Below are 16,606 nucleotides of genomic sequence, written 5' to 3' on the forward strand. Positions count from 1 at the left end.
CCACTTGGTGGGGGCCTAGTTGTATTGTCGCTCCCGCGGTGGAGCGTTGGAGTGTCGCTATTGCTGCTCTTTTGCTGGAGCGCTCGCTGTGGTCTCACTGCGGTTGTTGCAATGGCGCTTATGGTCTTGCCTCGATCCTGCGAAAGAGACTGAGGTGCCGATTTAGTATAAAATTGTATAATAATTTTTTTTTGTTTGCGTTTATCGCTCAATGCCCTGCTAATGAGGGACTTTCACCGCACTTGCACTGCCCTGCTAATCAGGACTTTCACTTGCAAGCTGATTTTTTTGCGCTTATCGCTTAGTGCCCTGCTACTCAGGGACTTTCACCGCACTTTCTCTGCCCTGCTAGTCAGGACTTTCACTTTTTGGCGATTTCTTTCAGTTGCGCTTATTGCCCTGATTTTATAGGGACTTTTACCGCACTTTCACTGCCCTGCTAGTCAGGACTTTCACTTTTTGGCGCTTTGTAGCAGTTTTCGCTTATTGCCCTGATTTTTAAGGGTCTTTTACCGCACTTTCACTGCCCTGCTAATGAGGGACTTTCACCACACTTTCACTGCCCTGCTAATCAGGACTTTCACTTTTTTGGTGATTTGTTTCAGTTTGCGCTTATTGCCCTGATTTTATAGGGACTTTTACCGCACTTTCACTGCCCTGCAAATCAGGGACTTGCACTTTTTGGCGCTTTGTAGCAGTTTTCGCTTGTTGCCGTGATTTTTTAGGGTCTTTTACCGCACTTTCACTGCCCTGCTAATCAGGGACTTGCACTTTTTGGCGATTTGCTCTTTGTGCCCTGCGTTTCAGGGACTTTTTATTCACACTTTCACTACCCTGCTAATCAGGGACTTTCACTTAATTAGCACTTTTTGGTGTCTTTTTAATTTTTATTTGCACCAATATATGTATATGTATATATACATATATATATATATTTCGTTGGCCGTTGCAGTCGACTAGCGGGATTTTACCGCTTACTAGCTGAGTTCCGCTACTCAGCGAATATTTACCAATTTTAAGTTATAGGGAATTTTCATGAGGCGCCTTTTACAGGCAACTTTCAGCCCAATGCAGCAATTGCCTTAGTATAGCAAAGGCCTTTCCACTAATTGCCTGTGAAGGTTGTCTCATGGAGATTCCCTATTAGTTTTCCCTCACCTTTATTTATTCCGCGAGTGCACCCTTTTTGCAATAGTCACTGAAAAGGGGACTTACCTCCCTCGTGGATTGCCGGAACAAGTTCCCTTTTTTTTTACCATTTTTGTTCAGTTTTTAGTTTTTATCCTCCTTTGCTGGCACTAGTTGGTTTTATTTGTGTTTTGCAAATGGCCGGCTGCATGAAATGTCAAATGCTGCTTCTTTCATGCGGGCTCATTCACAATGGTGTGTGCTAATAAAACTTTACCAATGGGACTTGACGAGAGTTGTTAATTTTTGTTAAGTATATTTTTATTGAGATAATTATAATTATTACTTTTAAAAATCGCAAAATTAATGAACAAAAAAAAGATTATCTTACCACGTTCGAGCGGGGTAATTTAGGGGCCGGGAATCCTCGTGATTCCGGCAACGGGGACCATTGGGGGAGCCGATTCTTTAAGATAACACAGGTCTGCAAAAAAATGGGTTCGGAATGTTCTATAAAAGTGTAGTGTCATTTCCGAAGTAATTTTTTGCGTAGAATCCGAATCCGTTTAAATTGCTCTATCACGTCAGGACTTTGAGATATCCTAACCTAAAAGTGCAAAAAACGCTGTTTTTGCCCATTTTTGAGGTTATGTAGCTACGAAGATTTTGCTCTTCATAAAAAAGTAGACCTGGTATTTTAAAGTATAAGTCTTCTTCTTTTGAATGCCGTTGAGTTTGCTCAAATATCTTAATTTTTCACTGAGATATCGCATTTTGAAATCTCCATGTTTGTGAATGTAATCGACCGTATCACGTCTCATGTTATCTCAATGGATTTTCGAATATCGAAAAATTCACAAACATGGAAACTTCAAAATGCGATATCTCAGTGAAAAATAAAGATATTTAAGCAAACTCAACGGCATTTAAAAGAGGAAGACTTATACTTTAAAATACCACGTTTACGTTTGAAATCCTGACGTGATAGAGCAATTTAAACCCCGGATTCGGATTCTACGCAAAAAATTACTTCGAAAACGACCCTTGAACAAATATATGTACAAAACATGAGTGTACTCACCTGAGATGTCGCTGGCTGTCGATCACAAAATAGAATAGAAGGAGGCTATACTCAATTGCCGCATTTATAGAGTCCACAGACGGTGGAATTTGACAACGGGATCGACTAACAGGACTCGTGCCAAAAGGGAGATAAAGTAACGAGTCCTGTTAGCGAGTGGTTGGCAGCGACATCTCTCGGTGAAGTTTGTATCCTAAAACTTAAGCTGCAGGCTTAAACAGTATTTAAATTAATTTATTAATAAAAACGTGAAGAAATGGATATGTATGTTTTGGAAAATTTTCTGGTACCCTGATGCCACACTGGCTCAGTTGTCGCAAAAGTACACATACATACACGCATTTTTACTTGAAAATAAGTGTGTAGTCGTTAATATGTATACGTTGCCATCTCCGTACAGCTCACTTCACCTCGCCTAGCACGCTCGCTTGTGTTTAAAAATAATTCGCTCGTTCTTCATTGGGTATGCATTTTTTTATGCACTTCTCAACTGCCGCAGAAGAAAACTTACTAAAGTAGTTAATTGCTGGCACCCCAAATCATGCTCAACAATCTCGCTTGAAGCATCACCACTCCTCCGGAGTGGTTTTAAACAGCAAAAGACAAAGCGCTAAAAGCTGTTGGGGCTCTGTATGACTTTCAGCCTACCCAATTTTTGAACTTTAATAAATAACCGGTGCTCAATACTCCCGCTTGACGCACACCCCCAAAAACTCGTACAGAGTTTAAGCGGCAAAGCCAAAGCGCTACAAGCCGTAGGGACTCTGCATGACCTACAACCATGCAGAGGTGGTAACTGATGGTTATCATTGGCTCCGACGCCTACCCAAAACATTTTTGCTTTAATAAATTTTTATGCAAATACATTTATCCTGGTCCTGCCTTCACACTGAGTTATTCAAGTCGATTGACCGTGTATGTTCTTGTGGTGTGATTGTACCAGCTGCTGTTGCGACCTCAAAAACTATTTGAAAATTTTATAACTGTACCAGCATGCTGGTGTCGTGAGTGTTAAAATCAGCTCAATTTTCTAAGTAAAAAGTATTTTGATGGAAATTTCTTGCACTATATGAGTAAAAGCCGTGTTTGTTGAAGATTAAGTTCACGATATTGCAGTTTTGAAGTAAAAAAAGAAAAGAAATAACAAAATAGTAGAAAAATTATGAAATTTCGGCTCTAATCATCTCGATCTTTCCTGGACCTCATTTGTAAAAAAATAAATATTGTATCAGCATGCTGGTAAGTTGTATGCTTCGAGCCTTATGGTACAATCACTTGATGGAGCCACCAAGCTGGTGTCGTATGTATTTCCCCTCTTATACAAAAAGGTTTGGATAAAATATTTTTTTTTTCCAGAGTTCATTGTTTTTACACCATTACTTATTGAAAATGTTTGCGTGTATACTTAAATATGTATATGTAAGTAAAAAAGTTTAGCTACCAACGACTTTTTTAGCTCTTTTTTAGCTTTTTTTTTTAAGAGTTTAGCTACCACTAAAAATGATTCGCGGCAACACTGATGCGAAGATTTCCTAAAAATAACCAGATTAAAATATCATCCTTTGCTCGCGTTTGTTTACACAGCTGGCGGAAATCAGCAGAAAATACTCGGTTCGATATCCTTAACGGTCACTTTTAAAAATATTACGAGGACTATTCGATTTTATCTTGCACCGTCATTAATCCAAGAAGCATACCTGGGAGTTGATTTCTGGAAGGCATTTGCGTTAGCATCCGATGTATTTCCAACCGTTTCTTGTTTCGATTTTCCAAATGTATATGAGCCAAACTTCCATTAGCTCACACCATATCAGAAGGTAGCATTGCAAGAAGTTGTTCAGGAGTTTCCCTCGTTCGAAAAGCTAGGACTAGGTCAAACCAGTTTAGTGACGCACCATATAGACACGGGGGATGTGGTGCCAATTAAAAGTAAGCACTTTCCTCTTTCATCACCCAGGCAGGCAAAAGCCTATAGCGAAATTGAAAGGCTACTCAGGATGGGAGTGATTGAGGAATCGAATTCACCGTGGTGTAGTCCAGTGGTACTAGTCCGGAAACGAGGCAAAGTGAGGCTGTGCATAGATTCCAGGAAGGTGAACGCGGTCACCAAGAAGGACTCGTATCCGTTGCCCCATATTAATGGATACATACTTTATAAGAGGTATTGATTTGAAGGATGCTTTCTTCCAAATCAAATTAACGGAATCGTCTAAGGAGAAAACGGCATTTGCGGTTACAGGAAAGCCATTGTACCACTTTAAAGTATTGCCCTTTGGCCTGTGCAACGGACCACAAACAATGAGTCGGCTGATGGATAAGGCTATCCCTTCACGATTGCGGGAGAACGTCTTTGTCTGACTGGATGACCTGATGGTGTGCAGCTCAAACTTCGAAGATCATTTGGAATTGCTGAAGGAAGTGGCGAAATGTTTACGGGAAGCGGGACTTCCAATCAACGTGAAGAAGAGCAAGTTCTGCCAGAAGGAAATTCGGTATCTCGGGTACTTGATAGGGAATGGTTGTTCGAAAGTAGGCCCAGGCAAAATAGAAGCCATAAAGGATTTTCCGATTCCCAAGTCTCCTCGTCAGGTTCGCAGGTTTATAGGAATGGCAAATTGGTACAGGTCGTTTATTACCAATTTTGCAGATTTGGCGGGTCCAATGACAGATTGCCTTCGAAAGTCACCTGGTCCATTTAAGTTAACTCCTGAGGTAGTTGAAGCATTGGGAAAGCTTAAAGTTGCACTCTGTTCAGCGCCTGTCCTGGCACAACCCGATTTTACCAAAGAATTCGTGATCCAAAGTGATGCGTCCAAAGTAGGGCTAGAAGACGTGTTATTCCAGCTCGATGAGGAATGGGCAGAGCACCCCATAGCTTTTGTATCAAAGAAGCTGAATAATGCTCAGCGGAATAGTTAGTGTCAAGCGTTTTAGACCATATATTGAGGGATTACCTTTTCGAATAATTACTGACCTTTCAAGTCTCAAGTGGCTAATGACACAAAAAGACTTGAGCGGTAGGCTGGCAAGATGGTCGCTTCTATCAAGTGTTATTGCGATTTCTTAGGTCCATATCCATGATCAAAGCTAAGAAACCTGTTTTTGTTTATAGTGCTAGACCATCTTTCTAAACACGTATTTTTGAAGGCGATGCAAAACGCGGCGTCGGCAAATGTAAATTAGCTTACCATACGAAAGAACCTTGAGCTAGCGCAAGACAGAGTAGCGAACACGTACAACAAACGTACGCGGGTGGTGAATTACCGGGAAGGACAAGAAGTATTCCAGAAAACTTCGCTCTTAGCAATTTTAAGCAAGGCATTAATGCTAAATGCTTGCCTAAATATATCAAGTGTCATGTTGTGCGAAAGGTAGGAAATGCTCTGTACGATTTAGAGGACTTGAATGGCAAACCGATCGGTAGGTTCCATGCATCTGACATTCGGCCGTGACAATGCCATCCGTCACGAAGGGCGATGCGAAAGTAAAGTAGTTCCAAAAATTTTTATATATGCACGTTTTTTCAAATATTAAACTTAGCGATAGGGTAAAACCTTGACCGCCCGCGACTGCCCGGTGTCCAACTTTGCATGGCTTTTCCTCGAAGCTAAGTCATATAGGGCTGTAACTCGCTTCTGTAACTCTTCCCTACCGATTATTTCTCTGCTGGTAGAGAATATACGTCATTCTCTACTACTTATTAGACAGAGAACAAGGCGGCGAATTCATATATGAATTCACCCAGGTAGAGAATCGAGACAGAGACGAGCTACTGGACTACCGGAGGGGCCGTACTGTGAAGACCGACTAAGTTCGGCAAGTGGGGGGAGGCTAACTCTAGCCAACGAATGTGAATAGATTATCTTTTTTTCTCTTACTCTCCTTTTCACTGGGCGCTTTGACGGTCGGGGAAAAACCGCCCAGTATCCTCCCCGAGCATCTATATTCTTGCGACGTTCACGCGCGCTCCCTGCGGGAGTCGTGAACTGCCTGACAATCCGCACTCCCATTAGGATCGTCTTTTAGGAGTTTTGACGAGTTCTCCTTATCAAAATGTCTAATGCGTTTCGGAGTTTTGACGAGTTCTCCTGATCAAAATGTCTAATTCATTTCGGAGTTTTGACGTGTTCTCCTTTAAGAAAGTGTCTCCTGGTCCGCAATGCCATAATGAATAGGAAACAAAATAAATATATACTCGTTTTTCCCAGCCGACGGATGGCTATAAACTCGCGGCCAAGTGTCCTTTTCAGGACAGCTTGACCTGTGTTCTTTCTAGCGGTGTTGTACTAGTGGGAGCAGGGTGTTAAGACCGATTAAGCTCGGCACTTTGGGGGATAGGCTTCTCTGGCCTAAAAAAATAGAGAACCACCGCAATACCGGACTTGAATTTTTTCCCCAGAGTTTACTCGGTATAATTCTGACTCAAGCATTTCGAAAAGAACGCTTATTCAAACCACACTTAGTTACGCAACCGGGATTGAGTTTCTGAGTCGAATACGCCAGGCAAACTCTGGTACAACTTTTATTTTTTTTTCACTACCAGAATTACGAAAACAACCCTGACGTACTGAAACCCCAGATTGAAGCTTTTAAAACATTAAATCCATTGTTTTAAGAATACAAGAATGATAGAAGCCGACTCAGTATTAACCAGATCAGTAGGCTTATTGTTCCAGAAACCAGCTACACAATAACGAGTCCACCCAGCATTACAAGCGAATACTAACGCGGAATATAGCAAATGCGTTGACCTCGGTATTTTCGTAACATCAAACTTAACTTATTAGAATACCAATACTGAGTCGGGCGAACCCTAACTGCCACCTGACGCAACTACGGGGTTGTAATTCCTTGCCCGGCTAAATACTTCTTTTTTTTTGAGACTCTATATCTCAGGGGTGAGTCGTGCCCCACATTCTTGTGATTTTACCACCTAACTTTTTTGCGGGGGCCTTGCGAAGACAGTTAACCCTTTTCCTGTTCACTTCTGTGACGATTCGTGAAGTGAAGCAGGTTTGTTATGGGTTACTGTTCGCCCGCAACATATAAATACTTTATTCTTCGGTATATAGCGCACCCGGTAGCGTGCCATAAATTTCACCATCTAATAATTTTTCTAGAGCGTACGGCAACACCAAAACTGCATGGAAGGTCTGCCATTTTGCGACAGCTGTGTTCCTTTCGGACAGTGTCACTGATTGTCACTGGTTACTGCAGGTCTGTTTGCCTACTTTTTTTCGGTTAATAAACGCTTTCTCGCGGAGGCTGGTGATAGTTGTGACAGCTGTCTGTAACTGCCCGTCTTCACAGGATTGAGTTTATATCTTGACACAAATGTAAGAATATAGAGAGAAATATATATCAGGGCTTGATTTTGGCATCTATTGCGGTGACTTGGTAGTTTGACAGCAACGTTTTCCTTTGTACTAAAGCGTTCTGGCGGCAACATTATCAATATTCTGATATAGAGCCAGTGGCAATCGGTAGCTTTTCGGCATGTGCGTGTACGAATAAATTGAATTTTGCTGTAGTAAAATACATGGAAACCAAGAGTTGAAAAAGTGAACCGGTTGGGAAAAACGAAACTCATGATAAGGCTGATTAAACCTAGAAGCTGTAAAATTTTACCTAGCACATGAGCTAGATAAAATTCTGACGTTCATATCCACCACGAAACTGTAAAATTTGTAAACTAGCAATTTTCAAAGATTTTTTTTGCGGTTAAGTCAGGTAAAAATACTTACAAAGGAGTCACGGCAACCCTGGATATTTTTGGATATTCCTCCTTGCACTGCGGCAAATTCCATTTGGAAGAGTAACGGAACTAGTCCAAATGACGCAGTGCCCGTTATTCTTCTAAATGGAATATTCCCGCAGTGCAAAGATATAAAGACCCGCTGGTAACTCTGCAGTCAACCATTTGGCATTCTATCAATAGCGACTGGTGCGAAAATTGAAAATTAAACGAAAGAAAACGCATTTTACAACGCGCGGTTGTGATTTCAAATGTAATAAAATACATAGTGCAAGTAAAAGTACAGTATTAAAAAAGTACGCAACCGCATAGTGAAAAAAAAGAAGTAATAAATAAAAACTATATATCGTGCAGTAAAAAGCAGAGGTGAACCGTGCTACGCCGCTGCTAGAATAAATGCCGCAACTCGCACGGCATATTCCTGCAATCCCACCTGGCAAGTAGGGTCCCAACTTCCGGGGACTACATACCACGGACTCGCAGAGTACGAAACCTGCTACACCAACGGGGTATCGCTTTGGGCGCTCGTACCACACATTGCTGGCTAACTACCACCGTGTCTTCGGGCAAGGCAGTCATTTTCACCCACGTAGCCTGTGAAGAGCTCTGCATAATATCCCTCTAGGGATTAAGTATGTTGTATTACTTCAATGTTTCTATACGTATGTGTATCGCACGTTGGGTGGTATACAGAAGCTGTCCAATACTTGCGTGTTGAGAGATTTCATCGTATAATTGCTGAGCTTGACAAGGAGAAATATGCTCCGCTTAATAACTGTATAAATAATTCAAGCTTTGAGTGCGTTTCCCCGCAAGGTTGAGGTTTTGGAATGATTCTGTATATTGTTAAACCAGTGATATCTGTGCTGTTTTCTTTCAAATTCGCCTAAGTCGAGGAGAGACGAAATTTGGTTTTTATAATAGTCTCTTGAGAAAACCCATTTGGTTTGCCTTGTTTGCGGTTCCAAGCTAAACAGAAAAAAACCCTTAACCTCACTTAAATCGAAATGAAATTTTTTTAAGGGGAAATAGGTTTCGGGGAAAAGGGCCCAAGTAGTTTTCAACCAAATACGTTTCTACAAAAAACACTTAAGTAACAAACTCACAAATATTTATATTATAGAAGATTTAAGCTTTTTTTGTTGTTGTATTAAACCCTCGAATTGAGTTAGGCTACTTTAAGTGAACGGCAGCTATAAGTGTATATGTATATATGTATGTAGATATAGTAATCCTTATCTCGAGTTCGCAAAAATAAGTCACACATGAGCAAAGTGGGAATAGTGAACGAGGTCGGACGAAAGCGGAGCTCCTGATAGGATGAATCATTAAATTATGACCCTAACCCTAATTACTTTTATTGTCTCTAGGGGGTGACTCAGCCATCCACCGCAACACTAGACCACGACCGCCCGAGCGGCATCGGCAAACCACCAAATTAAGGGTGGCCGCAACGCCAGCGTAACAACCGCAGGCGGCAGCATCCAACGCCACCGAAGGGCGCAACAACAACAACAACAGCACATCGACAACAATGGTTGCGCGAAGCAACACCGCTCCAAAGCGGCATCACAACCACCTCACTGTAGCGGCAACACCTGCATAAATGTGGCATCAGTAGCAGAAGCACCAGCAACTCACCAGGGAGTGGGCATCAACCGGGGTGAGCACCCAGGCACGAAAGCGCGCAACGTCAACAACAGCAGCGCGCAACACCAACAACAGCAGCTCGCAACGTCAACAACAGAAGCGCGCAACAACACCAACAACGAAAGCACGCAACACCAGCGACAACAACAACAGCAGTGCCCCTACCAAGGCCTGCTGCAACAAGGGGTGAGTCCTTCGGGCCTATATATACACACCTACGTTTTTATATGTATGCTAAATAAGAAAACGAAAAACTATTAAATTGACTTAAAAAAAATATATATATATAATAATAATTAAATAACAAAAAAATAATAATAAATGTAGACAAGAAAGTAATAAAAGAAAAAAAAAAAATTTTGAACAAAGTTGCCATAAAATAGGGATAATTTAACAAACCTAAAGAATGTGAACTCGATACAAGTGAAATAACTTGAAAGTAGAAAATATGTATGTATGTATATAAGAACCAAAAATAATAAGGGAAGTACAGAGTAAAACCAAAATTTGACTAACACCGATTATGTTTTGTGGTGAAGTTTCTTGAAAATGCATTTTTGAAATGGAATTTTCGTTAATTAAACTCGATTCGACTAATTATTAGTGTTAACGTGTTAAGAAGATGATTAGTGTTCCAGGGTTAAATGAAGACAGGAACCTAGAATTCTTTCAACAAAAGAGTAGAAAAAAATCAAATTAAATTTCAAACATAAACAAGTATATACGCATATATATCCATGCATACATAGGCATATATGCATATAGGGAATAAGAGTTAGGGTCACGTAAAATAATAAAGCAAGAATAGTATATTGAGATTAACTAAACCCAAAAAAAATTTAATCAGAGTAAATTAAATAAATATAAATAAAATTAATCTAAATTACCTTAACCAAATGTGAAATTAAATAAAATAAAACGGAAATTAAATAAGCTAAAATTAAATCAAATTAAATTGAACTAACTTAAAAAATAATAATATAAACTACCATTTAGTAGAACTTTTAAATAAACTAAGTTTACGTAGCTAAAATAACCTGATGTAAAGTGAAAGGAAAGTATGAATTTAATAAAAAATTCTACTAAAATAATTTTAAATAAACATACCAATGGGGAAATAACCTGATGTATAAATTAACCATAACCTACGATTTAATAAAAATTTAAATAATATAAATTTAAATTCATAACGATTAATAAATAAAATAAAAGATAAATGGCCACTATATAACTAAAGTCTTAACAAGATAATAATAATAATAATAATAATAGAAATAATGAAGAAATAAATTACATATAAACATATATTTTTTTTGGTATACAAAGAAAAAAAAGAGAAAAAGAAGATTTAAAGAAAAGGATTAAAAAACCTAAAAGGAAGTCAAAAGCAATAAATCTAGAAATATAGGGCAAGTTTATTAGATAAAATAACTACTAAACTTAATTGAATTTTATTTTTATTTTTTTGTTAACTATACTTACCTCACTTACCTTAGACATACCTACCGGACTTACCAGAATAGAATTTTTGAGAGATTTTGGCATCTATTGCGGTGACTTGGTAGTTTGACAGCTACTTTTTCCTTTGTACTAAAGCGTTCTGGCGGCAACATTATCAATATTCTGTTATAGAGCCAGTGGCAATCGGTAGCTTTTTCAGCATGGTGTACGAATAAATTTTGTTTTTCTGTACCAACCGCAAAGGAAAATTTTGACAGTTGGGAAAAACCACACAAACGCTTCTGCAGAAGCTCTATTTTGTGTGTTGCTGAAATTGTTAAATTTACATCTATTTTATAACTTGCAAGTAACGAACGTTCTTTTGTTTTGTCAGATTCCATTTTGATTTTCATTCTTTATTACCGCCCACAATATTCTGCCTTATCCTGAGTTTCGCCCGAAAATTGTTCATCCGCCCATAGTAAATACATGGAAACCAAGAGTTGAAAAAGTGAACCGGTTCGGAAAAAATGAAACTCATGATAAGACTGATTACACCTAGAAGCTGTAAAATTTTACCTAGCACATGAGCTAGATAAAATTCTGACGTTCGTATCCACCACGAAACTGTCAAATTTGTAAACTAGAAATTTTCAAAGATTTTTTTTGCGGTTAAGTCCGGTAAAAACACTTACAAAGGAGTCACGGCAACCCTGGATTTTTTTTGGATATTCCTCCTTGCACTGCGGCAAATTCCATTTGGAAGAGTAACGGAACTAGTCCAAATGACGCAGTGCCCGTTATTCTTCCAAATGGAATATTCCCACAGTGCAAAGATATAAAAACCCGCTGGCAACTCTGCAGTCAACCATTTGCCATTCTATCATTAGCGACTGGTGCGAAAAGTGAAAATTAAACGAAAGAAAACGCATCTTACAACGCGCGGTTGTGATTTCAAATGTAATAAAATACATCGTGCAAGTAAAAGCACAGTCCAAGTAAAAGCAACCGCAACGTCAACAACAGCCGCGCGCAACAACACCAACAACAGCGCGCAACGTCAACAACGAAAGCGCGCAATACCAGCGACAACAACAACAGCAGTGCACCTACCATGGCCTGCTGCAACATGGGGTGAGTCCTTCGGGCCTATATATACACACCTACGTTTTTATATGTATGCGAAATAAGAAAAAGAAAAACTATTAATAGCAACGACGATAAGCAAAAGTAAACAAACAAATCAAAATAAAGATCTTCAGGCTAACAACACAGCTAACAATAAAAAGTACATTGGAGTAACTTACGTACCAGGACTAACAAATAACCAGGCGCTCAGGAGAACAATAAAGAATGAAGATATTACATATGCTCACAGACCGCACAACACAATAAGCAAACTGTACACTAAAACAAAAGACAGAATTCTGAACATAATGTGGTGTATCAAATAGAATGTAAGGGGAATGATACTGAAAGCTGTAACAAATGCTACGTAGGCACAACAAAAAGATCATTGGGTTCAAGAATAAGCGAACATAAAGCGGATGAGAGAAACAAAAAGATGACAACAGAACTGGCACAACGCTTGACGAAGCACGAACACTTTGCGGACTTCGGGAATACGAGAATTTTGGACATCGAAAGAGGGGTAAAAAGGAGAATGACATTAGAAAGCCTACGTATACAACAAAGACTTGAGAATGCGATCAACTTTAAAGAGGACGTAGATAACACCAACAACGTGTATGCAGCTGGAATCAATAACAAATATAAATAAGAATATAGGATTCGAATTTGGTAATATTGTTGAAAAGATACTTAAAATGGTGCTAACGTTTATCGTTTGTTAAACAATTTTTGCCAATAATATTTATGTAAATGTGGGTTCAAAGTCAATTAGTGTAAAGTAATTGCCGTTAACTATGTTTATTGTTTTTGCATCACCGAATTTTACTTGCTAATCATGTTTATTGTTTATTTGTTTTTATTTTTCGAATAAAGACTCCCTGATGAAGACGCGAGAGCGTTGAAACGCGTAGGAGGGTAAACGGAAAATTTAATTTTTTCGCTTTTTTAACTCTATCGGCCGAAGCAGCTCCAACCCAGCAAACATAACAAATAAGAATTTGGCCCAAATAATTATATGAAAAACTATTAAATTGACTTGATGAAAAACTATTAAATTGACTAAAAAATATATACATATATATAATAATAATTAAATAAAAAATAAATAAATGTAGACAAGAAACTAAAAAAAAAATTTTAAAACAAAGTTGCCATAAAATAGGGACAATTTAACAAAACTAAATGTGAATGTCAACTCGATAGAAGTGTAATAACTTGAAAGTAGAAAATATGTATGTATGTATATAAGAACCAAAAATAATAAGGGATGTAAAGAGTAAAACCAAAATTGTACGAAATTAACCCTAGAACACTAATGTTATTCGACTCGACTAACACCGATTATGTTTTGGGGTGAAGTTTCTTGAAAATGCATTTTTGAAATGGAATTTTCGTTAATAATATGTATACAACTAAAATAACCTGATGTATAAATTAACCATAATCTACGATTTAATAAAAATTTAAATAATATAAATTTAAATTCACTATATAACTAAAGAATTAACGTGATAATAATAATAATAATAATAAGAATAGAAATAATGAAGAAATAAATTACATATAAATATACATTTTTTTGGTATACAAAGAAAAAAATAGTGAAAAAGAAGATTTAAAGAAAAGGATTAAAAAACCTAAAAGGAAATCAAAACCAATAAATCTAGAAATATAGGGCAAGTTTATTAGATAAAATAACTACTAAACTTAATTGAATTTTATTTTTATTTTTTTTTGTTAACTATACTTACCTGACTTACCTTAGATATACCTACCGGACTCACCATACATACCCTTACCTGCTTAACTCAATTCAATTGTTTTGTAATATACTTCCCGGATTTTCCTACCTGATTTTGCTACTGGAGTTACCGACCTGACTGAATTACCTATAAAATTTACTACATACCTACACTTACTTAATTATACTTACATACCATAGACCTAAGAGGTACACCTAGTTAGTTATTAAGCATACTTACCTTTTTTTTTGATGTTAAGATTTAGATTTTAGTTAGCCTTTAGGAATTAGTATTAAGAAAATGAATTGTAAATAAATTTATAAATATAAATGGGAATGTTGACTTTTATTCCTAACTTTATATTTTGGGGCTACCGACATTAGGGTGCGACGAGGGTGGGCTAGCACCAGGCACCACAATACCAGCGGTGGTGCCTCATATTCGCCTTAGGTTTTTTTTTGTTGTTTTTGGTTTATTTCTTCTTATTTCAGGTTTAGGTTGGATTCTGCTAATTTTTAAGTTTATTTTAAATATTTAAATTTAACGTTTTCTTTCAGATTTTTTGTTTGTGTCAACGGATTTTTTTTTATTTTTGAATTGTTATGTGTCCGTCCGTTGGGATATTTGACAGGCATGACTTTTCTCTGCTATGGTGCAGGGAACAGTAGTGGGGGCAAGAACCCCGCCAGCCGACATGACTAGCCACAGTGCACCCCATTGTGTCATGCCGCCTGCAGTCACTGCTGCTTCCAAAGTATGCGTACCATAACAATCTCAGACCAAATTCAAAATAAAGAGAGTCGTGAGCAAGCACATATGCCGACCAAGTGAAAAAGCCAATAGCTGGAAACGTTCCCGTCATATTGAAACCAACAAAGTGAAGTAACGAAGAGAGAAGTAAAAACAATAATCAAACCGTCAACGTTGAGTGTAGGTATGAGCGGAATATAAAATAGGCAGAATGGAGCAGTGGCAATACGGTGTGAAAGTGAGGAAGCGTGAAAAATATTAGCTAGCGGTATTAGAGAAAAAGTGGGTCAAAAATATGATATACAATTACCAAGTATGAGAAATCCGAAAATTTTAGTATGTGGATTGAGCGAAATGCTTGACGGTTACATAAGAACTCGAATTTGTCGTCGTACTGTGCGGACGTGTCTTTAGGGCGCTCTAAATATTTCTCATAAACATAATTTATTGTGATCCTTATTTCGACATTTTGCCTAGTGCAATGAGACAGTGACTCTTGTCGTTTCAAATAATATTGATATGAATATTATCCATTACTATGCCGTGTGTTTGCAACCAAAAAGTTGATCGGGCGAACCCTAAAGTCTAATGCAATAATTGTAACGAAATATACCATCCCAACTGTGTTGGTGTTTTGCCTGCTGATTTAGACTATTTTTCCAATTCCAACAACAAATATGTTTGCAAAAAATGCGCGAATGCTCGCCGACTTTCTCTTCACTCTCGCCCGCGTTCCACTAATCGGGCCGTATTCGCGACTTCAAATAATAAGTCATCTAATTTGCCTTCTCCTGCTGATATAACGAATTATTCAAACCCATCTCATCAACAACAGCTTCAAAAACAACGCTTACTTCGCGTGATTACTATGGCAGAGATGCTAAACAACAACAACAACAAGCTCCTACATCGTCAAATTCGCCTGCTCCAGAGAATATTACGGCAACAACAACTTCCAAAACAATGCTTATTTCGAGTGGTGATTATGGTAGAGACATCAAACAACAGTTAGCTATTCTACCAACGATCCACAGTGAGCTCAAAGCGCTTAGTTCTGAGCAAGCGCGTGCAGTCGCGGAACTTCATGCTCTTCAAGACAATAAAAAGCTTTTATTGAACAAACAACTCAGTTGCGCTCTGAGTTACTAGCCATGCGTAAACTTTATTCCGAAGACGTTCTCGCTGCTCTTGTTTCGCTCACTGCCGAAGTTGATGAATTGCGCCAAATTGCATTACACTCTAAGTGTGGTTGTACTAACGCACCAACAGAAAATTCTACCAACGCTATCGCTGCTGTTGTTTCACCAGAGGTAGATACTGCTTCTCTGTCTTCCGCCAATGTTGATGTTACTGCTTCGCAGTCCGCTCCCGCCAATGATGATGTTGATGCTTCGCAGCCTAATGTTAGTTCTCTTGTTTACACTGATTTTAAATCTACTAGTTCAGTCGCCGAAGCACCGCCTGACAAACACTTGCATACACATAATAAGGCAATATCATCTCGCTCTACTTCTCGCAATGTCTCTAGGCTGAGTTATGCTGATGCATTAGTGTCTGCCGAAATTCCTCTGCCTGGAGTACCAGCCGTTGACGTCCGTAATAATGCAGCCCACCAAGTAAATAATNCAGCAGTCCCATCCGCAGTTGTGTCTCCGACTCTGCCCTATCATTTGGGTTGATTACTCTGTCATCTGACGATGTTGAAAAGGGTATTCAGTCTTTGAAAATCTCGAAACAAATGGATGTTGATGGCTTATCCGCCATTATTTTTAATATATGTCCCGCCCTAATGGAACCCTTAACGATAATTTTTAATAAGTCTCTGTCCCATGGGGAGTTTATAACGATTGGAAAAAGGCTTCTATAACCCTAATTTTTAAAAGTGGCAATAATNCTTCCTTCAAGCCTTCTGTAGGCTGTAATGACATA

At 38.5% G+C, this 16,606-nt stretch overlaps 1 protein-coding gene across 1 annotated transcript; it reads left to right on the forward strand.

The window, feature by feature from the left end:
* Window positions 1-3,442: 3,442 nt before the first annotated feature.
* On the forward strand, window positions 3,443-13,618 carry LOC108369925 (uncharacterized). Its single transcript, XM_017625136.1, has 5 exons — window positions 3,443-3,448; window positions 4,009-4,138; window positions 4,857-5,026; window positions 9,366-9,800; window positions 11,945-13,618. The coding sequence occupies exons 1-5, from the start codon at window positions 3,443-3,445 to the stop codon at window positions 12,242-12,244; spliced, it is 1,041 nt and encodes a 346-aa protein (XP_017480625.1). The 3' UTR covers window positions 12,245-13,618.
* The last annotated feature ends 2,988 nt before the right edge of the window (window positions 13,619-16,606 follow it).

This window comes from Rhagoletis zephyria, unplaced genomic scaffold (genome assembly GCF_001687245.7).
Source record: "Rhagoletis zephyria isolate East Lansing unplaced genomic scaffold, Rhagoletis_zephyria_1.1 Rzeph_scaffold_03913, whole genome shotgun sequence".
Taxonomy (NCBI): Eukaryota; Metazoa; Arthropoda; class Insecta; order Diptera; family Tephritidae; genus Rhagoletis; species Rhagoletis zephyria.

Bases quoted from the DNA above. Each gene is read 5' to 3' on its own strand.
- LOC108369925 (XM_017625136.1), top strand. The intron at 5,027-9,365 runs GTAGGGCTAGAA...CCGCAACACTAG, and splicing joins TCCAAAGTGATGCGTCCAAA to ACCACGACCGCCCGAGCGGC. The intron at 9,801-11,944 runs GTGAGTCCTTCG...TTCTATCATTAG, and splicing joins AAGGCCTGCTGCAACAAGGG to CGACTGGTGCGAAAAGTGAA.